Raw genomic sequence first — 26,313 nt, forward strand, 5'->3', positions numbered from 1 at the left:
TGTAATTGTTTAGAAAAATAAAATATGATAGTATTTTCCATTAGTGCAAGAACGCGGGAGGGGTAAGACAGGATGGATACGTGAACTGTCTGCAATTCATTGTCCAGCATCTGTTGTAGCGTTATATTTTTCTTTACATTCATTCTTTTGCTCTTTTTTTCTTCTTCTTATTTTTCCTTTTGTTTTCATTTTTTTGCTTATTCTTTGATTTTCCTTCATGTCTACAATTTAAAGGGGGAATGCAGTTAACAAGTTGTATTTGTTATCCTCACATCCAGTTGTAATTTTGGCTTTTTTATGTTTATTATTTAAAAACATACATCACTAGTTTCATTGCTAGTTCCTATAAACCACCCTCCATCCTCCCCCAAGTTATAGTGCCAAGGGAGATAGTGGGATGTTAGTTTAAAGGAAATGGGCAGATCCTGGAAAATCAGAGGCGTGGCATCATTTGTCTATGCAGTCGGGAATTTTGTGTTGTATGTGTATAAAGAGAATTATTATTAGAATGTGTGTTTTAAAAGGTGTAGTTTACATGTTACTTGTTTACATGCCCACCAGGAGAACTATCAGTAACCAGTACAGGGAACCATGGCCAAGCATGTGTGTGAGTGGAGGTGGGAGAGCGTCTGGCCAAATGCTCTATTTTTTGGCTGCGTCCCTGCCGGGCCACCAGACAGGCCTGGCACCAGCTTTCCCCCATCTTGATGGATTTTAATATGAGATTATTTTATGGATAATCTCATATTGGACATTTAAGCCATACTTGCCAACTCTCCTTCATTGTAAGGGAGACTCCCTGAAATAGCAGTATCTCCCTGTCTCCCTGAAGAGTCTGCCAATCTCCCTGATTGCACCTTACCCCCATTATGAAGCATTTATATAAAAAAAAACAACAGAAATATACATATTCAAATGGGATCATTAGTATAATTTTCCTGTATTGGATATAAGGCACAATGACCCCTATAGCTACATACGTTTTCTGAATAGTATTAGCGTGTTTTCATCAATAAGTAGATCTTACTAACTGCTTTGGGGCGCATTTACAATTGGATGAAAGTCAATTTTATGACACGCCTCTCAGATGTAGCAGTACACGCCCACTTTACCGCCGCGCTCATACTGTAGGTGTTACTTTCAAAATCTTCATGCAATGCTTTTTCAAAAGTAGGCAAGTATGCATTGAAGATGCCATTATTCAAGGATTATTAGATGTGTTCAAATTTTTTATGGTTCAGACATGAATGGCAGAAGTAATAGTTTCATTTGGGAAATATCGTCATTTATATCACTGCAAAGAGGCATGGCACTATACTGCTGTCTAAGCTGGAAATGTCATAGTGCACCTCAATTATGCATGAACATAATCATTTGTAGCCGTGTCAGGCACACTGTGGTCTCTATTTATTAAGACAATTTTATATTAATTTCCAGTGAAACCGCCAAAGATTTGTGTAACCCATGCTGCTATTTATGAAACTGCTAATACTAGAGAAATCAGATATTTCTTAGGCCTTACCCTACTTTGTACACTTGGAATGCTAAACACTTTTCGCCTCTAAGTAATGCCATATTGAGATGGAGATACCTCTACATTACCTACTGCTGGTAATGTATCTCGTACTGGATCCCTGCCAAGCTAAACAACAAAGCATTAGGCTGCTGGTAGCTGGTAAAAGAAGAGACCTGAGGAGGAAGACACCACTGAGGGTCATGAGGAGAGTAAGTACTGATAAATACTGCTGGTATGTATGTTTGTATCACTGTGAGTACCTATAAAACAGCGTGATTTTTATCATTGTTAGAAGTCACAGAGTTTGACCTTTATCAATAGAAAATAAGTCAATCAATGATCCTTGTACCCTATCTATGCTCAGTGTGCTATTTTTAGTCCTACCAGAATGTCTGGGGGACTATTGAAATTTGAGGAGTGCTCCCAGACTCCGGGGAGAGCAGGTCACCCTCACACATCCAGTCCACCTCTTAGCGAAATGAGCGGGACTTGGTCACCACACTCCCCCTTAATGATATTGTGATGTACGGCATTATGCCACAAGGGGACGAGGTCTAATGATGAGAAGCATATGGTACTGACCAGCAGTCATCAGCTATGTCTCCCCCCTGGGTACTCTATTGGAAGGGAAAATAGAAAAAAGTATACTCTTGCTGCTGCCGATGGTGTGCATTGTGTATGCATTGTGCGTATGCGCATACCTTAGTGAAAGTTCACAATGCATTTGCTCGCTGCACATAGACAGCCCAGCACAGTGAGTGACAGGAGAAGCCGTTTGTGGGTAGCAACAGGGGCTGGCCATTAAAAACGGGGGAGTGGAGGTGCAAACGCAGGCGTGCCTGAGCATCAGTGGCGGGCTGGGCCGGGGGGCAGGGTGCCATCTGCCCCCCGGGCCGGTACAATTCTGGTGTGTCAGGGCCGGCATGCAGAGGATGCGACGCTACGGCTCCTGTGCTGCTGCCCAGAGAGAGAGAGACGATTCAAGTAACAGGGGCTAACACAAAATGGCTGCCCCCATATCAGGCTACAAAAAGATGGCCGCTGTTGACCAATGGGGAGCCAGGTTTCCCTACCCACAATTCCAAGAGGCTGGAGAATGAAAAAGGGGGCGTGGCCTATTGGGGGAGTGGGAAGAGCCTAAAGAGGAGCTGCTGCAGAGATGAGGAGTGCCTGCTTCCTGTCTTCTACACCCATACCAGGTAAGTGAAGGGTGTCACAGTGGCATAAACTTTGTGTTGTTTTGTTATTTAAAATATGTGTGTGCTGACTAAGGCCCTCATTCAGAGCCGCTCGCTATTTGCGGTCATTCGTTCTAAAACAAGGGGTGGCTATTCAAATGAACCGTTCGCTAATTGCGGTCTGTTCACGCCTCTATGTCTGAACGAGCGAACAAAAGTTGCGGTTGTAATTTTGAAAAAGACGCCCCTGGCCGCTCGCACCATACGTCATGTCCACTATTTATTAGATTAATTGAGTACATCGAACAGCGTATGAACTGCTCGCTATTCTTGTGGCTGTTTTTTTCAACCGCTATTTTGCGAGCAGTTCGGAGTAAAAAAAAACCAAGTGACGTGGTCAATGACGCTGCTGTATTAATTATGTACTCCCTTAAAACGCCCGTTTTGACCTTTAAGCATGCCTGCGTTCTAATTCCACACCCCCATTTTCAAGCACCTTCCCCTGTTACCACCCACCTACGCCTCCCTCTGTCACTCAAAATAGCAGGCATTCGCTATATAGCGAACAAACGATTTTCGGCCGCACTGACTGGTTCGCGCATGCGTATTAAAATCCGTACGCATGCGCAGATGTGCGAACATCGGTCAGAACGAACGAGCGGCCGCTTACGAGCGGCTCTGAATCAGGGCCTAAGTGTGACTGTATGTATTGTGTGCATGTGTGTGTGCTGACTAAGTGTGACTGTGTGTGTGTGCTGACTAAGTGTGACTGTGTGCATGCTGACTAAGGGCCTGATTCAGAGCCGCTCGTAAGCGGCCTCTCGTTCGCTCCGAGCGATGTTTGCCCAACTGCGCATGTGTACGGATCGTAATACGCATGCGTGAACCAGTCAGTGCGGCCGAAAATCGTTTGTTCGCTAAATAGCGAATGCCTGCTAATATGAGTGACAGGAGGAGGCGTATGTGGGTGGTAACAGGGGAAGGTGCTTGAAAACGGGGAGTGGAAATCAGAATGCAGGCGTGCTTAAAGGTCAAAACGGGCGTTTTAAGGGTGTGCATAATTAAACAGCAGTGTCATTGACCACGTCACTGGGTTATTTTATAGCCAGAACTGCTCGCAAATTTGTGGTAGCAAACACCAGCCACAAGAATAGTGAGCAGTTCATACGCTGTTCGATGTACTCGATTAATCTAATAAATAGCGGACATGACGTATGGTGCGAGCGGCCAGGGGGCGTCTTTTTCAAAATTACAACCGCAAGTTTTGTTCGCTCGTTCAGACATAGAGGCGTCAACAGACCGCAAAGAGCGAACGGTTCATTTGAATAGCCACCCCTTTTTGTTGAACGAACGACCGCAAATAGCGACCGGCTCTGAATCAGGCCCTAAGTGTGACTGTGTGCATGCTAATTGTGACTGTATGTGTGTGTGTCTGCTGACTAAGTGTGACTGTGTGTGACTGTGTGTGACTAAGGGTCTCATTCAGACCGGCTCACAAGCGCTTGAGCGCTCGCAAGTGGGTCAATGTTGTGCCCTGTGCACGTGCAGCGGCCACACTGCATGTGCGCAAGCCCCGGAGTGAGAGAGAGATTCCCTTGCTCCGGGGCTCGCTACAAACGGTGCGGCTGTCGATGGTGATCGACAGCTCGCCCCATTAGTTAGGCGGGCCAGGGGGGTGGCTGGCCAAATGGAGGCGTTCCCATGCGAACGCCTGCTGTTTGGGGGCGGCCCCACTGACATCACGAGTGATGTCAGTGGAGAGCTTACGGCTCTGTTAGTGCCGAAAGCTCTCTGGGGCTTGCGGCAGACGAGACCCTACCTCAAGGGTCTCGTCGCAAGCCCCAATGGTCGCGATGGTCTCGACCATAGCGACCATCTCCTGGTCACTCGCTAAAGCTGTGGGTAGCAACCTATAGCTTAGCGAGCAGCCAGGAGGCCGTCGGAAAAAAAAATGCGGTCGCCCTCATTCAGAGCGAGCGCTCGCATTTTGTGAGCGGCTCTGAATGAGGTCCTAAGTGTGACTGTGTGTATGTGTGTGTTGACTAAGTGTGACTGTATGTGTGTGTGCTGACTAAGTGTGACTGTGTGCTGATTAAGTGTGACTGTGTGTGTGTGTGTGCTAAGTGTGACTGTGTGTGTGTATATATATAATCTGTGCGTGGACATTCTGAAGTGGGTGTATGGAAATATCAGAGGTCCCAAATCCTGAGCCCCCTGATATTTCCATACCCCCACGTCCTCTTAAACACCGCACACATTCCCTCACAGTCACAGCACACCACACACCATAGCTCATAGCATACTTCACACCAAAGCACACTGCCCACCTTACCCTGCTCTGCTCTGGTAAACGCGGTCGCTGCGCTCCCTTCCCTGGGCCCTTCCCCAATCTTTCTCCTTGGTGGTACTGGCATTTTGAATTCAGCGCCGGCTGTGAGCAAATGACAGCTCGCGGACTGTCAGCCAATTGGGTGGCCATGTGGCCGCTCCTGATTGGCTGCCAGTCCATTAACCGTGATTGGCTCATGGCCGGAGCCAAATTTAAACATACAGCTGCTTGGTGACTGGCGCTGAGACAGTGATAGTCCCAGCCCCGGCCTCCCCTGATTGGCTGCTGCTCCGCGAGCCATGATTGATTCGTTGTCGGAGATAAATTTAAACAAGCAGAGAGCAGCCGCTTGTTGACCGGCACTGGGACAGTCCCAGTGCCGGACGGGTGCCGAAGTGAAGTAACGGCATGACATACCATTTCATACCAGCACACTTCAAGCAATGTGTGTGTGTGTGTATATATATATATATAAAAAAAATTCTTGTCAGAAGGTGAAAAACAAGCACCTTATAGTGTAATATATTCAAAGTCATTGAAGTAAATAAAGGTAATTATGATGTGTACCATACCATATAGGTTCAAAAAATCAGGCATGTAGTAGTTTACTGTGGTACACCCCCCCAACATTACTGTCATGCCCGTTTTTAAAATTGCACTCGCCGGTAGAAAAGCAGGGCCACTTGCTCTGGTTTGCCCCCCAGGCTGAAAGTTGCCAGCCAGCCCCTGCTGAGAATCTCAACCGCGTTTTAGAGGTGTGCATAATTATATGACAGCATCATAGTACACGTCACCTGGCTTGTTTTTACACTGAAGGTTCTCGCAGTGCTTGTAGCAGGGTATGGTCAACCTCAAGAGCTGCGATCGCATCTGATGTTACCCTATGTACCAATGGTTGCATACACTATCTGGACATGACGTGCACAAGTGGGCATCTTAAAACAGGGTGGTGGATGTCTGCATACACTATGTGATCGCTCTCTAAGAAATACTGGGCATGCTAATGCATTGCTGTGTGGTAGCACTGCCTACGCAATTTGCATACACATCGTGCGAGCAATCGCATCTAGCGAGCGGCTCTGAATCAGACCCAATGTTTCAGAAAGACTAGGTCACGGAATCCACCACCTCCTGGCTTATTTGATGTTGTGTATTTATTGGAGAACCCTTGTAACACTAGAATGACATTGCTATTCCCTACTCCCTTAATAGAGTTTTTCCCAAACCCAGGGCTTGATTCCAAGGTTTACACAATGCCTATATTTAAGCAGATTGAGCGATTGTTTGACATTGTGAATGCAAGACAGATTGTACTGTGTTCACACTCGTACAGAGGATTCACTCGCAAAGTGAGTGACAGGTAGTCTGCGTTTGGGGGAGGTAACGGGGGTGTGGCTAGGCAAACGCAAGCATGTCGGGACCATTTAAACTCCGTTTCATGGGCGTGCATAAATTAGCCATTGCAATCTCCTTTGCAGCATGAGAGCTCTCAGTGTGCCAGGAGAAATTGTGTCAGTCAGTAATAAATATACCTGTTCTACAGCAAGGAGATAAGGAAAATTTGTACTATTATGGTACCCTGAGGACTGGACTTGGGAAGCACTGGTTTAATACAGACCCCTCTCAGGTGCATAATGCATTTATGTGAGATGTTTCTTATATATGCAGAAGGATCAGTAAAGCACAAATGACAACTTGCTTTTAGTTGCAACAGTTATACTTGCATACTTTTTTTTTTCCTCCCCAGGAGAAGACGGGGGGAGGAGAAGCAGGTGGGTTACAATGGGGGCGGGGCCTGACGGTTAGCATAATTAAGCTCCCCTTCGCAGTAAATTGCCACAAATTTAAATAGGGGATGGGGCTAAGAATCGTATCAATAAGCCCCGCCCCCTACACTGGGACCCGCGATTGCCACAGAAATTTTCCCCATTCTGCCCACTTCCTAGTGAATGCGGGAGAAATGCTTACTCTACCGTGGGTCGTGGGGGGAGTTACCCGAAAAATCGGTAGCCTCCCGTGACCTCCAGGAAAGTAGGCATGTATGTTATAAGTGCATTTTCCACCTTCACATGGCTTTAAGTTTATGTAAACCACCTGCGACTTTTAATAAAGACATCCTTTGTGTCCTAGCATTGGGTTCTGTGCTTTAGTCATGCTTTCAGTGTGGTTAATCAAAGTTTGTTATTTTTGTCAATGACCCAGGTTACAATACAAAATTACTCTGGAGACATTCTTGTTATCAAAGCATAGAGCGCAGCAGAGCTGCACAATCTGGTACACAGACTGTACCTTACCTACTTGCAACATGACCAGTCACTCCATGACGAATTAAAGTACATATCTCTAGCTTGGATGCAGAAACCTGATATTTCTTTATGATGCAGAATAAGATCTGTACCTTCTACATTTTCATGGTGCTAAAAGTTATAAAAAACAAAACATACATATTATTGTATAGCAGTTCAGAAAATATTTATTTTCTCCTAGGACTCCTAGGGGTAAATTTACTAAGATGGGAGTTCTATTTAAGAAGTGATGTTGCCCATAGCAACCAATCAGATTCCAGGTATTATTTTCTAGAAGGTGCTAGACAAATGAGAAGTAGAATCTGATTGGTTGCTATGGGTAACATAAATAGAACTCCCATCTTAGTAAATTTACCCCCTAGAGACGAATCGCTGTTAGGTAATCAGTTAACTGATTTTGATTGGTAAAGCACAAATGACCTACAGTATGATTTTTATATATGCACCACCTCAGCCAAAACATTTTTCTTATGTAATGTTACTAAAGATATTTTCATTTTACCAGGTTTTGTTGCATTGTCCATTTTTTTTTCTTGTAATGGAGACTTTTTCATGACAGTCATATGAATGCTTATAGAGAAAATGCTAGGGCCACCATCACTGGCAGTATGTGGGAGCGTTGGAAATATTGGTGGTTGCCTTGGGGAAGTGGCTGTACACGGGTTTGGGATGGGTACCCTGTATTTGCTTCTCCCCCATTTCGGTGCTCCTGACTATGCATCACTAAAGGGGAGGTCGGCCAACTCCTGTCCTTACAAACACGGCCCAGGAACAAATGCCCCCTACTCCTCCTCTACTAATTGGGATATGTTGCAGTATTAAACCAAATGTATATATTTTTTTAAAAACACTTTTTTATTATGCTGTGACTACAGGCACGGCGCCGTGACTTCTTCATAAAAGCCTATAATAAGGGAATCCCTCTTGTATTATTCCACATTCTTGTTGCTCGTGGTCTTCATTTGAGAGAGCTGAACCAATACAGTAAATTCACAACAACAGAGAAACAGGGAGGGTGAACCAGATAATAGCGCTACTAAATCTGCCAAGCTTCAGCTAAGACTCCACAAACCTAATATTCATATAGGACAGGAGAAAACCACAACTAACATTCTCAATCTTAATGGGTAAACAACTCCAATACATTAAAGAGGCAATACACAGAGATGCACCTCATGATTTAATCTCCTTCATGTATATTTTAATTCAAAACCTTCAGTCCTACTGAGAAGAGTTGAAGAAAGAAAGACTTATGCTGGGTACACACTGGCCGACATATCGGCTGTTCAATTGAACGGCCGATATATCATGGGCGCAACGGCGGGTGTGTACCTAATAACTTTGGATTGTTAATGTTAAAAAGCATTAAAACATTGTTGATCAAGATTTCTAATACATAGTAATGTTTCACAGTATTATATTAATATAATATGCAGGAGTAATTTTTTTTTTCATTAAAACAGTAATGCAAAACAAAATAGTTAAAAAGGTTTAAACCAAATAAATAGTTTTATTTATTTTTTTTCGCTTTTTATAAAACCTGATTATTTTTTCCAACCTGGTATGTTATTACTACAGAACAGATTATTGCTATAAATCAGATGTATACTGAAATCAAAGGGTAGCATGTCAAGTGAGTCACTCTCATTCCATTAGATGTCATTTGAAAATATGGCCTCAGCTGTAAGCAGGATATACTGTACTATATAGGGCCTCATTTATTAATAAGTTTTATCACCAAAACGAGTGATATCGGTAGTAGAGAAGTCACCTTTTGTATACGCCTGACTTCCCCTGCTGTCTTTTTTTACAACAGAAGGTTGAGGCACAAGGAGTAGGTATCAGGGCTCATTTGATGTATTCCTGCAGTATTACAATAGTAATAAATAATAATGGTAATAATAATAATAATTATAACAATTTTCATCTTGATTTTTCCATTCTCTTCTAAACTCTCTGGCTTAAACAAAACAGTTATTTTTACTATATTTTTAAACTTCTTTTGACCATGGCAATCTGTGAAACATTTTTTTCTTTTTCATGACATCTGGGCTACTGAGAAAACTCGGTAATCTCACAAAAAGAGACATCACTTTCTCACTTACTTACTAGCGCCGCTATTACTACTTTAAGTTAAATTCTCCATGATCTGGAATAAATGGTTAGTCACACAATGGAACGACCAAGAATGGACCAAGGTTTAATCATACTTTCCTGATAAATGTAATTACCTCTAGTAGATCATTGTTGCCTTTTGTTATCTTGATGTTAAAGATGAGAGGGAAAAATGTGTGTACATTGCACCAGGTTTTTGGGTATTTCCAATGTATGGAAAAATGTTTATCGTTCTTGGTTTTATTAATTAGCAGATCTTGTGGCGGGTCAGGTTTGACTATAAAACAAAAATTTGAATTAAATTAAAAGGTAAAGTTGTACACATACAGTATATCTAGTCTTGTATCTTAAAGTGCCAAATCTAGGTCCAAGTAGACGGGTTGCAAGGGTTGGACTGGCCCACAGGGGCACAGAGGTCTCCAGGAAAATGGCTCAGTGGCCATTTTGCTGTAGATGTTTCTACTGTGCATACGCAAATTGCTACAACTCCATTTTCCCTGTGATCTGTGTGGGACTTGACGCGGGACCCCGGAGAAGTAAGTATTGAAGAACAGGGTATGCCATTTTGGGCCCTCTGGACAAAGGGGCCTGTGTGCCCCACACACCCTGCACCATTATAGATACGCCAGTGGGTGTGAACCATAGCAATCAATTAGATGTTCGCTTACATATTTTAGATTCCTTTGTTATTATCCTAATTTTTATATGCGGACACAATGGGCACGCAGCGTCTTACAAAGTGCATTAACAGATACAGTACAGACCGTATGTACCTGGATTAACAGCATCAATCAACCTGGGATTTTAGAACAGTTGGCCTAGTTATAGGGGTACTTGGAAAAAAAAAAGGTAAAAAACATTGGGCCTGATTCCCTACGGATCACAACTGCATATGCAATTGCAATTACGCACGCAGTTCAACTGCGATAGGATTCTAATACATTGTGATCGCTATTCCCTCACAGCAGCACTACACAGGGACGCCCATTTTACTTAGCACACATAGGTACTGTTTAGCAAGGCTGCAAAACCATCGGTACAATCGAGTACAATCGCAGCCTCAGGCACACTTGCGCAAGCTCTGACCTTACTCAGAAATTGCTAACTTCCATGCACGCTATGAGATCTCAGGCTGCGTAGGCCGTCACAGTGGCAAATTTATGCACGTCCCTGTAACGATGTCCGAACGCACTGGGACGCCTGCGTTTTGCAGACCACTCCCCCGTCACCTCCCACAAATGGCACTTCGTGTGAATCACTTTGCGGTGGATCTGCGTAGTCACTGCGATCGCAGTCCCCATCGCAGCAGCTGGTTCGCGCACGTGCACTGCAATGCATACGCATGTGCAGAACGGAACAATCGCCTGATTGCGTGTTTAATCGCAGTTACGTAAGGTAAGGAATCAGGCCCATTGTTGTTTGTTATGGTGCATAGTCAAATACATATATAAATGGAAACCTAATGCACCACTGCTTTTAGTAGGTATTAGGATACTGCCTAGGAAGTCCCAAGGGTTTGCCCCGGCCCTGGGACTAATACAATGATAATAAAACTGCAACCTATCATTTCACTACGCAAAGCTCCTCATGCATCAGTACAATCTGCCTTGTGCCTCAATGATGTCAGTAGTTCCAATGCAATTGATAACATTGGTCCACCTCACAGAATTGCTGCTTCCACTGTGTTTCAGTGACGGGTGCCCTTTGAATCTCCATGTGGTTATAGGACCTCATTCAGAGGCGGTCGCAAGAAGCGATCGCTCTCTCTGAATGAGGGCGGCCGCTTCATTTTTGAAGTGCGGCCTCCTGGTCGTTAGATAAGCTGTGGGTTAACTTACCACCCACAGCTTAACGACCGACCAGGTTGATGGTCGCGATGGTAATCACCATCGCGACCATCGGGGCTTACGACCAGACCCTAAGGTTGGGTCTGGGCACTCGTAAGCCCAAGGGAGCTTTCTGCTCTGATGGAGCAGGAAGCTTCCCACTGACATCACTGATGATGTTAGTGCGGCCGCCCACAAAACTGTAGGTGTTCGTTAAGGAACGCCTCCGTTTTGGAAACCACCCCCCCGGCCCACCTACCAAACGGGGCAAGCTGTCGATCAACATCAATAGCCGCCTCTTTGGTAACGAGCTCCGGAGCGAGAGAGTTTCTCTGTCGCTCTGGGGCTTGCGCACGCGCAGTGCAGCCACTGCGCATTCGCAGGACTAACCATCGAGTCGGTTACGAGCGCATCGGCACTTGCGACCTACCCTGAATGAGGTCCATAGTCCAGCTAATTTTACTCACTGATTTCTCTCAATGCGAAGGATAATGTGTGATTCTCGTATCTCTTTTCTTTAATTACGTGCAGGATGACCGTGATGTTGTGTTCCTCTTCTGCATAGTGACATGACTGCGAGTCCTTACAGTCTACCGTATACACAGAGTTCTCTCTCACTGGCTTCTGACAGTCTAGGCTGCTGTTACTGAAACAGGTAATGTTGAATAAGGGGTTGGATACTAGTAAAAGTGTCCAAGTATATATAATGCAAGTAATAGGAAAAAAAAGTAATGAAGTGAAGACAATTTAATGATCGATGTGTCCTCCAATCACATAAAGCTGCATTGCAACCTGAAACTAACCTGCACCTGCCCTCCCTGGACACCCGCACCACTGCCAGCCCTCTTTCCATTTCTTAAATGTATTAATTTAACATACTGTACTACTGAGATTAGGGGCCTTAATCATCACAAACAGCATCTCAGATGCAGATGGGATGTGATAAGTTTGCCCAAAATCAAAAATCCCATATTTGAATATATCGCATGAATGTAGCAAATATAACACAGGCTTGCCTTCTCTCCCGATTTGGTCGGGAACCTCCCGAATATCGAGTGCCGCCCCCGACCCCCCGGAAAGGCAGGCAAGCCTCCCGGGTGCCGCCTGACCCCCCCCCCCCCCCGCTACTACAAGAAACCCCCGCCGCCAATATTTTCGTCATTGTGAAGAGGGGGCGGAGACACAATGACGCTATCGTGTAGCTCCACCCCCGGTTCCGCCCCTAAAACCGCGTCATCGCCTTGCCATGGCCCCGCTGTGCACAGACATTCGGGAGCGAGAGCTATATTCAGAAGACACCTGCACACCCTTAACCACTGCAGCTTTTTTTAAAGAGGGGAACCAAAATGTTCTGCCACTAAGGTTCTAATTCAGGTTTAAATAAAGTCACTTTGCCAATGACAAGTCACATATTTAAAAAAAAAATTGAATCTAATAAAAATCTTTTACATACATTAAAGTACACCAAACTGCTCATATTTTAAAATACACAGTAAAAACCCTTTATATATTTCCTGACTTTACTCTTTCCTTGAAAATACACTTATTTGACCACAAGGGGTATACCTACTAAAGTGACAGTTTTTGGAAGTGGAGATGTTGCCCATAGCAACCAATCAGATTCAACTTAACATGTAACTAGCACCTGCTAGAAGCTAATAGCTAGAATCTGATTGGTTGCTATGGGCAAAATCTCCACTTCTTCTAAAAACTCTCACTATAGTACATTTACCCCCTATAATCTTTAATGCATTCCAGTGATCTCATTTCCCAAATATTCACCTTTTTTCCAGCATTTACCAGCATGAATACTAGCCACTGTTGGAGTTTTGAATAGAATTTATTTGTGATTGAGCATTACTGCAATTGTTTAGTACAAAGCAGCTTGGTTAAGTGTTTTTTTTTTTTTTTTTATGTTTGTTAATTATGCCATCATTGTATACTTTGCCATATTTTGCAGTCATTTTATTTATGGCCCCTAGTAAAACGTAAAATATATACCGTAGTGTTTTGTCTGTATATATCTTTTTAAAGTGTATCTGTCCTCTGCAGAAATTGAAGGCAGCCATTTTTTTGGCTAAACCAACATTCACTGCCTGAGTCAGAGGCATAATGCCATTGCGACTTTTTACGCAGCACAACTGCGTCTTTATGCTAATGCCACTGCCGATGGAATCCATACAGAAACGATCATCGGGTGTGACACTAATCCGCTGCTTTGCGTAAATAGTCAGAATATCGGTAGCGCCATCGAACATCGCACCTACAGAATGTCTGTCTGAACATGGGCACTGGAATCAGTGCAACTGCGTAAAAAGTTGCATTTGCTGACCACGACACGCCCCGCGTCTAGCCAGCCACCCCCAGGTTGCCACCCAGAAACGCCCACTGAAATTCCACATCTCTGCGCACAAATTCTCTCTGCATGCCCCGACAGTAACCATCGGCATACGCAGTGTGATTCGGACACATGCACAGACTGTAAACATCGGCCCCTTGCGTCCGACATCGACATTGGGCCACCTCGGAATCAGGCCCTCAATCTTAAAATTCCCCATAAGCCAGTGACTTCTATTATTATTGCTAGGCTTGTTTTTAACTTCTACTATATTTTCATGTGTAATCTTATTGTTCACTATGGGCCAAATGTAATAGGGTGAGAGTTTAGAAAATGTGAGAGTTTAGCAGTAAACTCTCACATTGGTTGAGTTTTATCTTCAAAATGGGAAAACATCTGAATGAGATTTTAAATCGTGAGTGTTTTTTAAATCTAAAAAAACATGCAAGTTCGCTCTGTTACTTTGTTTTTGGACTCTATTACATTAGCAAAGTTTAAAAAGTGTCAGAAACCCTCACTTTTCTAAACTCTCACCCTATTACATTTGGTCCAATATGTTCATAAGGATTAAGAAATGTTTCATATTCACAATACCTCCCATAAGTTTCTCCTAGTTTGGAGCGACTGATTTTCATATCATAGCAACACGCCACATGGGACCTTGCCCACTGTTTTTTCAGACCTCCTGCTCTAACGTTACTACTTATTTGTTCTTTTTTGGTGATTTTTCTTTTATTTGTTCTGAGGATCTTGGTTTAAGCTCCTCTACCTTACAACAGTGACCCGAACAAGGCCTCTTTATCACTCCTCCTATCCCCCCTCCACTACCCCTCTTTTCTCTTTATTTCTTCACTGTCTTTTCTTTTATGGTTTTATTGATCTCCATTTGTGTTCATTCTATATTTTACAATGTTATTTACAGCTATTTTTGATATGTGCATTAGCATTTAATGGTACTAATTTCTCTATATTTTTCGTGTAGATCAGTCTATTGTTATTGTTGTACTTACATATTTCTATACTGATTCTAGAATCCTAGTAATTTATCTTTATATTTTTCCTAATTTTACTTGTTTATGCATTAATCTTTGTTTTTGTTTTTTTATATATGTTTCATAAACATTGTAATAATAGATAAGTTTATTTGGCGTTCTTACCCTCTGTGCGCTTCAAAAAAAAATTTTGGTATGTTGCCTGTTGAAGTCCACGAGCAGCTGAACCGGCCACTATAGTTTTTGACCTTGCAATGTACTGGTTCTTTTGCATCTACGGTAAAGATTATTATTTAGTATAAAGATAGTATTTTGAAAACAGAAATGTATACTTATTTACAGGGCGGACTCTATAGGTTGGCCAGTGTGGCACTTGCCAGGAGTTCTGGTAGAGGGGGGCACCACCTGGCTCAGCCTGCCAACCCCTAGAGGGACCGTCTGCTGTCCAGATGACCAATTCTAAACCTTTTTAATTATTAATTATATTAATTTTCATTTGCTCTGTTCAGCTGTGTCCAGAATTGTGATAATCATAGGGAGGGAACGAATTATCCCATGTCTAGTTATAAGTTCTGTGCTCAGACAGAACATTGCAGGTAGGTTTGGCTCTGTCAATTATGATGGAGGTGACATCAGTCTAGAAGATTTAGAAGTTAAGAGCCTGCAGCTTCTTATCTGGGACCTTGTCGCGGCTAGAACTGGACTGTGGACACCAGGAGCTGTGCCCTGTCACCACAGTGGGGCTGGGTTGATATTTTAAATGCGTGTCTAGTGGGATGAAAAGCAGCCTTAAGTAACATTACAGCACTATGCGCAATGATTGCTGGTGACGGCTGTTCTGCCACTCAGGCTAGGAGTGCGGAGCTTGGCTGCAACGTTATAGCTAAGCGCCACTCTCTCCCAGCGTAAAACACTGAGGAGCAGTACCGGTGTGATTTTTGATTCTCCTTCATGTCAGCAGCCGGTGCTCCATGTGGGGCAGTGAAAACACTGGATATACGTCATTATGCCACTCATCCAGCACCCGCTAACTATTGGTTCCCTAGGCATCCTCCTAGGTTCCATTAATGTTAGAACTGGCCCCAAATGTGGTAATAAGCTACAACTGCCATTAGCTACTGTATTGTAAACATGCATCAATAGCAACACTAATTCCTGTGTTTATGTGGCATTTACAACTGCATTGATTTTATCAATTTGCATGTCCCTGTTTATATATACTCTGTTGTGTTTTGCTTCTGGGAAATGTAGTCTTGTCCTAGAGCCTGTGCATAATGCTCTATCAGAAGTACAACTGACAATTGACAGAGGCCCATGCACAGGTCACATGGTATATTTGTACCAATCAGTGAGCCCTCATTAGTAAAGTCTGTGCTCTTCTTCAAAGAGGAGACAACTGAGGAGACAACTATAGGCAGGCACTAGTAGTGGCCAGAGATACAGTATGGACTATGGAGGGAAGGGAACCAGCTTTGCCTCACAGCACAGCATATTGCAGCAGGTCCTGTGTTTCCTGCCTGTAGGGTGTTTAAGCAAGGCAGGTAAGTGTAAATGCTATCTTTATACCAATCATCATTATTATTCCATTTGTTTGCCATGTTCTTTGCTGTGTGCAAGTTTGGTCATGGATCTGTTGTGTTACGTAATCTTGGGAATTTTCTGGGTGCTTCTATATACTTCATTCTGCATTAATTTCATGTTTAGGCATAATGTCACCCTTATATACTATAACAATGTAATTTGGTTGGTTCAAAAGAACTGTTGTGTGTATATATAATGCAGAATATTAGGATATTTCTGACTGTCTTGATGTTAAATGCCAGTGATTATGCATACCTCCAATCTGTTCTGATTTAGACAGGACAGTCCCAATATGGACGATCTGTCCCAATGTCATTTTTGGGACAGTTTTGATGGTATATCCCGTTCATCTAAGAGATGGACAGGAGTTGCACGCACCTATCTTGGTGCATGTGGCATTCAAAAAGTGATTTTAGTAGATGGGAAAGGGATATAAGCGGCCCAGTGCTTTGTAAGCTCTGCCCATACCCCCATGACACATGGCAACGCCCCCTTCTCCTGTGTGTGGTGGCGCCGATACCCAGAGTGGAAATGTTGGGAAGTAATGCTTATAACTGAGATATTTCTCATACATAGGGCCGTATTCAATTAGGTGCGAAAAGCCAGTTTCTGCTGAAAAGTATCGCGAGTGACGTCATTTCTCCTTGCGAAAAGTTTCCTCCGTATTCAATTCTGAAGACTTTTCGCTGGTGCGGAAACTCAATGCAATGGGACCTATGGAAAAGTTTCACCTATGAATAGGTGTCGGAAAAAAGTGCAGAATTGGAGTTTTGGGGTACGAAGCTGCGGAACCTCCCCCCTGCTCCCTTGGGACAGTCCCCCAAAGGTAAACTGTGTGAAAAAAAGTTTCAAAAATTATTTTGATAACCCCAAAAAAGTACTTTCGTTTTGGGGGTGAAAAAGGCCAAAGTTGAGGGACAAATGTAAAAACTAGCTAAATATACTTCAGGGGGGTCCCCAAGGATGACCCAGGTGTTTTTAAGTTTGCAGGTGCTTGCGGCAGGTGGATTTTTACGATTTTAAAACTACAAATTTGCTGGGACTACTTATTTTGAGCCAAAAAAACTGCTAAATGCTATTCTTCACCACTTATGTAAAGGCGCTAAATAGCAGCTATTGAGAGCATTTAAGTACCCTAAATACCTTCAGCAGGGCTATTCAGGGGTATCTAGAGTGATCACCAATGTCAGTGCATCTTTTGGGGTGTCAGGCTGATTTCCCCAAATCTAGCAGTACTTTTCACATGTTACAGTTTCGCCGAGTCCCATTTTCACAGATTTCTAATTGAATACGGGGAAAAGCAGGCACGTGCGCGATACACATTGAAAACCAGCAATGTTATCGAAAAGTCCAGCATGCAAAAAGTATGGGACTTTTCGCCTGGAATTGAATATGGCCCTAAGACTAATTATAAAGGAACAATAGGGATGAATTAAACATAGACATAAACAAATTCATAGATATATATACTATATTGTGTCATTATATTGCTTCCATCAACAAAACTCACAAAAAAATAAAAATGTGTTTGTATAATTTACATGTCTGTAATATATATATATATATATATATATATATATATATATATATAAACTTTAAGTCTATTTATAGATACATCTGTAGTAGTATAAAAAACAGCACAACATTAGGTAATGTTATCTGTGTTTTGTTTTTTGTTTTATTAATATACAATTTGTCATCAATTTGCATTTTATGGTAAAATTCTAAATAAATCAGCCAAACCAAGCAACCATCAAACGAGACAATAGTTCTAGAGACAAAACGAGCATGGGGTGTCTAAGGCTGGGTACACACTGTGCGATATGTCATTTGTGTGGCCAACGCACAACGTATTGCATAGTGCATCTGTGCGTGTGTACAAACAATGGTCCTGATTCAGAGGCGCTCGCTATTTGCGAGCGCTCACTCTGAATCACGGCGGATTTTTATTTAAAAAAATCCGCCTTGAAGTCGCTCGCATAGCTGTGGGTGACCACCCACAGCTTGTGCGGGCGGCCTGGCGATGGTTGCGATTATCGCAACCATCGGGCTTGCGACGAGACCCTTGTGGTAGGGTCTCCTCCACCGCAAGCCCCAGTGAACTTCCTGCTCTACTAGAGCAGGAAGTTCACTACTGACATCACGTGTGATGTCAGTAGGGCCCCCCCACAAACGGCAGGCGTTCCTTCGGGTCTGAATCAGGCCCAATGTGTCTGTGAATGACGTTGTCCACAGACATATCAGGTCGGTTCTGCAGCACAGCCGATGCCAGAATATTGCAGATATATCAGTAGATCTGCCAGTGTGTAAGGGTGTTCCGCCGATCGACCCATACACTGGCGGCGAGAACCACTGACATCACAGCTATGTGGGCAGGCCCGCCAAGAGCCGTGGCGGGCCCCGGTAACAGGGGGCGTGGCCTAATCGTGGGAGGCGTGGCCACGCCCCCTTGGCGAGAAAAAAAGATTTGCGCAAAGCCCGGGGGGGCGCGATCAGTGTGATCGCTCCCCCGCACAGGCATAGGAGACTGCCACTGCCAGAGCAGCCACGAGCAGTCTCCAACTGCAGCTCAGCACACGCTGTGTGCTGGGCTGCTGTGAGGGGCGGAGCGGCGCCGGACCCAGGCCCCCGCCGGGCCCCTCAGGAAGCCCGGGTAATCTGTACCCGCTCCCCCCCCCTCTCGGCACCCCTGTATGTGGGCACAGTTACATATCCGCCCAGTTGTGATTTCCACCGGACATTGTGTGTATGGCTTACCAAATCGTTTGCTCGGTGGCTCAAACAGGTGTGTACCCAGCTTTACTGATTAATTATAATAATAATAGTAATAATAATAATAAATTAGATGCAACCTTTTTCTACCCCAACCAAAACATAATTTTAAACAACTTTTTCACCATAGATAAATAGTTTCTGAATTTTTATGTGGAGTACAGATAGGTGATTAGAGGACCTGGATATTAGCCTGTACCAATTCAGCATGACTGAGGCTCACATAAATGGTTATCTTTGCTCAGCTTTTATTAGTTAATATCCCAAATGATAATAACATTTATGTTATAATTGTTTATTGAAGAGCTGAGTGAAATTTTAAAAATTGTTCCACAAAATATTTTCCTCATTCTGCAATTGGCTGCTATAGAAAGTGGCCTAAAGTCTTAATTTTTGTTCCAATTTGACATATCCAGTTTGCACAAAATTTTCATCATCTATATGGTTAATGGTGTTTGACAATGTGCTGATAACGATGAGGGCTGGATGGATATGAAATGTAATAAACAGCAGTTTGTCAAAATTCTGGTTTGTTTCGGTTTTAAAAAAGTCACCGCTTTAAACCCTGTGGCAAAATTGCTGTACAGTGCATTACATCTTTTCTCATGGAATGAGTGAGAAAGTCCCGTTCATAATTATTACAATTTAATTTCCCTTAATCAAAGTCAGTTGTATTATTATTATTATATTATTATTATTATTACTATTATTAATACCATAATATTTCATTAGATGTCATGTGACATTGTTCTGTAAATTAAGCATTCACTTTGGAGGGTAAACTATTCTCCAGGTAACTGTACAGAAAAGGTGATGTTACCCATAGCAACCAATCAGATTGTGCTTCCAGTTTCGAACCAGCACTAGAAAAGTAACAGGTCGAATTTGATAGGTTAATCTGGGCAACATCTTCTTTTCTACACAGTTACCTGTAGATCAGTTTTAAAATAAACAGTTCCTATTAGGAAGTGATGTCATACTTACGTGACAATATTCTTTTGTACACTGGTAGGTTAAGCGAATTTAGTAGTATAACTTTAGAGTCAACGATCCCAGTTGAGGTCTGACAGGTAAAGTTTCCCACATCAGCAAGTTCATTCACAGTTATACTTAATGTCTTTTGTCTATGTAAATGCCTGTTCCACTGGACGGACTGGTGACCAGTAGCATTACACTCAATTTTTACTACCTCTGATGGATTTTTCTCCTTCGAATTCAAGTCTACAATTAAGGCTGAAAGAGAAAAACCGTAATGAATGAAAAGCAATGAGATGCATCTTTGTGCAGTGATTTAACTCTTGGAGATGTACGTGAAGTGCCATCGGTACGCCATGGTGCGGGTCAGTATGCTACCATCTTATGGACACCAATATCACACTTTTCTCTGACCAGCCATAGACATGTATGGGGAAATGAGCAATGTTTCTGCACAATAATTCTCTAGGACTTACAAAGTCGAACATTGCGATCGGACATCATCATGGTCGTGAAGTACAGTAGCATTAACAATTTTCCCCTTGCACTCCATATCGATGTGCAGAGAAATTGGCGATGTTGGGGTACTCTATACTACTGCAATGTACACAGCTGCGTATGGTGGCCGCACGTCATGGAGAATTAAATACGGGCTCTAGAGACATGAATCGGGTAAAAATTGACAGATGACAGATGTAGTTTTGCAACAGCTGTTGGCTATCAATAGAACATTGAACATGTTTTCAAATACATTTTGAAAGTACATTTGCTGCTAATTTGCTTACACTAATATAACATAAATAGCATAACATGTAATACACTTACTATATTTCTTTAAAGGGAACTCCCATGCTCCTTGTAGAGGATGAGCACAAAGTATGAGGAAAATGACTCTTGGTACTAAGTGCAGCATCTGTAATTCAAATGGTCTATTAGTGCGAAAACACAAGCAGGACTAATTAGGTCTCAGAGGTACAAAGACAATACTGGAAAAAGTTAATGGTAATAATTATGGCAATACAGTACAACCGCATAGCGGCCAGCATATAAGTATGTCTTCCCAGGACACGCTGCTGATGGGCAGCTCTGTCATTCAGGACTAATGTTAGTGGATATGGGACTGCACTATCTAACATAACACAAGTATTTGACATTACCATAGTACAGTATTACTGTACTTCAAATATTACTTTTCAGTCTATTCCATGACAAATGCCGGAGCCATTCTACTTGCGTACGGCATCGCTGACGCTGGATGTGACACGCCCCCGAAACGGTCGCAACATTCCTACGTTTTTTCCTGTCACTCCCCCAAATGCTTCCTGACTCTCAGTCACACTAAATGCATGCGCAGTTTATTGATAATTGCTCAGCTCAGTAAATATCGGCAGTGCGTACATCTCAGGCCCTATGATCTTCAGGTAAAAATCTTAAAAAAAAAAAAAGTTTGTTCCTTCAAAGTGGAAAGAGTTGGTAGCAGTCTACTTATATCCAACAAATTAGATCTCACCTGAGGGAAAATATGGCGGCCCACACTCGTTACTTAATGTAAATAAATGATCTATGGAATAGCGTCTTATTAGTGTGGCTAGGTTAGAACGTTATTGAAGATGATGTGAGAAAACACATCCCTTTAGCAATTATCTCTGCGCTGCATAACATAATTAATAAACCCTGCTTGTAAATGTTCCTTGTAATGCACTGCCAAATCCTGCAGGATATAAATTCCCAGGTACAGTAATCCTTTATAAAATTGCCTATGAGCTGTTCCTTTCCCTTTTCCGGATGTTTCACAGCATAGATCGAGCCAATTAGTGATCACATGAAGCAGCCATGTAATCAAATGACTCACAGCACAGCAAGCACCACTCCCAACAACGTGGACTTATATCTTTGTTTAGTATAATGTAATAGCGTTGACTCCATATGCTGCAGTATTAGCATTTATGTCTGCCTATTATTTCTGTAGCAACCAGTGACATCCCTGAGGCACGACGTCACTTCTTCATAATGAATTTCTCAATTATATCACTGCTTCATAGTGAATTTCTCAATTATATTCTCATAACTATTGATCATAATGCCAAAGAATATCCAGTTAAAGCATCAAGTCCACATAGCTATTCTTTATCTTCTTTTCAAGAGGGGAAGGAGTGGGATGCAATGATGGTATTTATAATAAGCGACAAAGCGTGTCTGTCTGTTTATCCTTTATGCACAGCCAGAGTTTTGGACCTAGCTCCACCAAATTTAGCATAGTGGTGTAGTTTGACCAGGATTAGGGGTTTGCCTAGGTTTATACTTTGTCAGGGCTACACACTGTCAAACAATCCCTTAAAATGGGGACACTTACATTACACAGGTTCTGGGGATGACACCAGTGGAAATTGGCAGGCTGCCAAAAACCTGTGTGAACGCTACAAATGTATCCTTTTAATCTCACAAGCTGAGCAAACTTTATGTCTCATGCAAGTTCATATTAAATCCAGAGTAATGCTGGGCATACACTATACATTTATCTGTCAGATATCTGTCCAATCTAGCTGGTTGGAATGAAAATCTGGTAATGTTTGGGAGCAAATGACATTCGACTATATGGGCCCAAAACACTGGAAAACAGACAAAAACGATTGTTCAAAATGGTTAAATTTCTTTGATTTAACCAATTTGTCTGAATGTTCATTTTTTTCTGTTTTTCAGTATTTGTAAGCAAATGGTCAATTGTCATGTGCTCCCATACATTACCAGATTTTCAATCTAATCAGCCAGACTGGACAGATATCTGACACTAAGGCCCGTATTCAATTAGCCGTGATAATTTCACTGCCGGCGGCAGAATCTAGTTTCCGCCTACATCGCATGTTTTGGACGTGGAAACTTATCAGGAGCGCCCCCTCTATTCGCCCTATTCAATTCAAATGAACGCGAAAACGGCAAGCCACGATGTCGGAACAGGCGGAAAGTGCTGTCAGAAATGGGGAAATCAGCCTGAACCCCCCAAAAAGGTGCACTAACATTGGGGATCAATGTAGATGTCCCCGAATAGGCCTAAATAAAGCTGTTTGGGGTTCTTAAGTTGTTCCAATAGCTTCTAATTAAGTGTCTTTGCACAAGTGGTGAACAATGGCATAAAACAGTTTTTTTTGTGAAAATAAGTAGTCCTGTCAAATTTGGGGTACTGCAAAATGGGTATTAGCATGTTTTAAAGTCTCTAAAGTGAAGTTAAAAATATTGAGAAAAACCCACCAGTTGCAAGCACCTGCAATCAAAAAAACACCTCACCCCTACTTGCAGACCCCCCAAAGACTATTTTGCTACTTTTTATGTTTGTACCCCAACTTTGAACTTTTTTGCCCCCATTTTCAAAGTCATTTTTTGTGGTCTCCTTCACTTTTTTTTTTAGGGATTTTTGACACAGTTATCGTTTGGGGGGCTGTCCCAAGGGTGCTGAGTAGTTTTTTGATGTTTGCACCCCTAAACCCCAATCCTGCCTGCTTTCATAGGCGAATCTTTGCCGCCTATTACACGAACGCAAAAAGTCTTTGCAATTGAATACGGCCAAAAGTTTCTGCCTGGCGAAATTACGTCATCCATTTCCGCTGATTCCGACTTTTCGCATCTAATTGAATATGGGCCATAATTGTATAGTGTATGCCCAGCATTAGTCCTTTGTAAAGTGACCATATATGTTAGTCAGCCCTCTGTGTTTGCATGCAAGAGCGTAACTAGAACTTTGGGGACCACAGAGCAAGATCTTAAAAAGGTCCCACCAAGGGTAAAAAACACATACATTTGCTCCCACATATCGCAGGTATGTACCTATAAAATCGAAAAGGATAGCTCTCCTGAGCTGCCATTTGCGATAGAGCGACTTCAGGGGTTTATGACCCAGAAGTCCCTCTGAGTGTCATCGGTACGCCATGGTGCTGGTCAGTACGCTGCCATCTAATGGGCACCAACATCACACATATTCTCTCACCAGCCATAGATATGTGTGGGAAAATGACGTGCCCGCTGCAAAGCACACTGGGAGGGATCCAAATATTGGTTAATGCCATCTAAAGAAGATGTTACCCACGGGTCCAAACTCCGGTATGCATCGTATTCTGGAGATTAGTGGATATGAGAAATGCGTTAAACGCCCGAAAAACTGCATTTTGTGGGGTTTGGCGCCTTTCTGCCCTTAGTACATCCCACCCACCTCCTTTAAAGCACACTTATTTTCTCTCCCGGGAGTCGCAGGAGGCTCCCGATTTTTCGCATTACCCCCCGCACCCCTGAAAGAGTAGGCATATCTCCTGCATCCCGCCCACTTCCTAGTGAAGCTGGCAGGATGGGGAGATTTTTAGAAAAATTTGCCGGTCCTTATGGAGATGTGAATCGCATCATTTAGCCCCGCCCCCTCCACATGGGCCGCGAATTGCAAGGTCTTCATGTAAATTAAAAAGGGGCCTAATGACGGCTATAGTCTGGCCCCGCCCCCGGAAGATGAGAGTAGCAGGTCCTCTCCGGCTGGTGCCCTTAAAAGTCGGTAAGTATGCTATAAAGTGACAGAAGCTGATTGGTTGGTATTTCTTTATTCCACAGAGTTCTAGGTAATCGACACTGATGTATCAAATTGGTGCTTGCATTAGTTCATGAAATAAGGAGTTACCTCTTGTGTAGCCACAATAATCTGTAGTGTAGCAAATGGTATTGCAGTGAAGCTGTTACACTTCCATATTAAAGTTTCAATTAAACAAATCTAAAATCCTGATGTAAAATATCCTATGCAGATTCCATATACTCACAGTCCAGGATCAGTGGTTAAAGGTAGTCCAGCTCCTCACTAGTTGTCCTGAATTGGTGAGTGAGCTGCAAAATAAAGACCGTCCGTGTACACTAGCCGCACTGTGCGGCTCTCTGTCAGAGAACCCGGCGTACTTCAGCAGTTGCCCGGCGTCTCCAACAAAGTAATGAGAGCAATGTCCGTAATGCATCTAATCACAATAGGAAGTAACGGAGCAACAGTGTCCCTTGTACAGCGTCTTAATGCTCACCCTCAGCTATAGAGGCATGCACCCTCTAATAGCGGCTTCTGTGATGGATATAATCAAGTAAAGGGCAACCGGAGTTTTAGGATCCTAGGTCTGGCGCCTATGTTCTAACCCTCAGATGGATTGTTAGCACCCTCCTTAATGAGTACCCCAGGTGCAATGAGGGATGAGCTGATTCCCAGGTCCAGTGAGTATATTTAAGACAAACTCCTTCTGTGTCCAACTAGTGAGGAGCTGGACTACCTTCAACCATTGACTGATCCGGGACTGTGAGTATATGGAATCCGCATAGAATATTTTACATCAGGATTTTAGATTTGTTTCATTGAAAACCTAGTCGATTACCTAGAACTCTGTGGAATAAGGATATACGACATTTCTCAGGTCCTTTTTGAGACCTTTGTTGAGACGTTTGACATGTACATGTGTACGTTTATCTTTTAAGATATGTATTTTATTTTTGTGATATTGTGACTGTGATTAAAATAGGATATTTAATCCTTACATTGTTTTGTGTCTATTAAGTGCCACCTTATACTATTTTTCTGTTTTGCTTTGATTTTTGCTTCTCGTATAGGTGTGCAGCATCATGACACTTTTTGCATATACACCACTGCTAGCGCCGGGTCCTGTTTTACTGTTTGTTGGTTGGTATATCTTTTCTGCAAGGCTTAGTACATAGAACCCTTATTTAGTAAACAACGGCACTTCCCAGTGCGTTGAAATGTGCAGGCTCGGTTCTACTCGGTTCCGTTCGGTTTTCTTTACCGAATCTTATTGGCTATCCAAAACTCGTGACAGCTGATACCCAATAAGATTCGGTAAAAAAAACCGAACGGAGCCGAATAGAACCGAGCCTGCACATCCCCTGAAAATTAAAGTGGCAATGCTTTTAATAGCTACACATGGGGTGTTTTGCTACAAAAAGCATCGTCCTCTTAAATTTAGGGCTTAAAAACCCCATAGTGTCCTGTTTTTCATTTAACATTTAAATAGTTCTTTAATATACAGAAAAGTACTATAGACACATACAAATACTAATATATAAAACAGACAAAATATAATTGATCACCTTACCTCTCTGCTTGTGACTGGAACAGATCCTGGAGCAGATCTCTTGGTATTGAGTGTAAATGCTCTCTTTTCCTCAGAGTAGAGGATTCTGGGTTATATACTGGAGAAACACTAAAAAAGCAAATGACGTCACCGTAATGTCCCAGACCAGGAGGAAGCTGCTATGGTTCATATTGTTTTATTTTTGAAGCTGATAGATTATTTCCTCTTTCCTCTTTTAGTATGTCTTGCTGTATAGAGGTAAAGCAATATTTTATACATCCGCCTGTCATGTA

The 26,313-nt window shown here is 42.7% G+C and overlaps 1 protein-coding gene across 2 annotated transcripts; it reads right to left on the bottom strand.

Annotated features, from left to right (window-relative positions):
- Positions 1-26,313, bottom strand: IL12B (interleukin 12B). 2 transcript variants are annotated; one of them, XM_088479016.1, is made up of 8 exons: positions 26,042-26,313; positions 20,754-20,841; positions 19,938-20,186; positions 14,766-14,874; positions 11,738-11,916; positions 9,561-9,721; positions 7,322-7,440; positions 1-221 (listed from the first exon to the last, which is right to left on the bottom strand). In XM_088479016.1, exons 2-8 carry the CDS (start codon positions 20,839-20,841, stop codon positions 140-142), a joined length of 987 nt encoding a protein of 328 aa, XP_088335142.1. In that variant the 5' UTR covers positions 26,042-26,313; the 3' UTR covers positions 1-139. The 2 variants fall into 2 exon arrangements, with proteins under 2 accessions (XP_088335142.1, XP_088335143.1); XM_088479017.1 differs by having other exon boundaries at positions 139-221; positions 7,318-7,440.

This window comes from Taudactylus pleione, unplaced genomic scaffold (assembly GCF_031769625.1).
Source record: "Taudactylus pleione unplaced genomic scaffold, aTauple2 ptg000225l, whole genome shotgun sequence".
In the NCBI taxonomy this organism is placed as follows: Eukaryota; Metazoa; Chordata; class Amphibia; order Anura; family Myobatrachidae; genus Taudactylus; species Taudactylus pleione.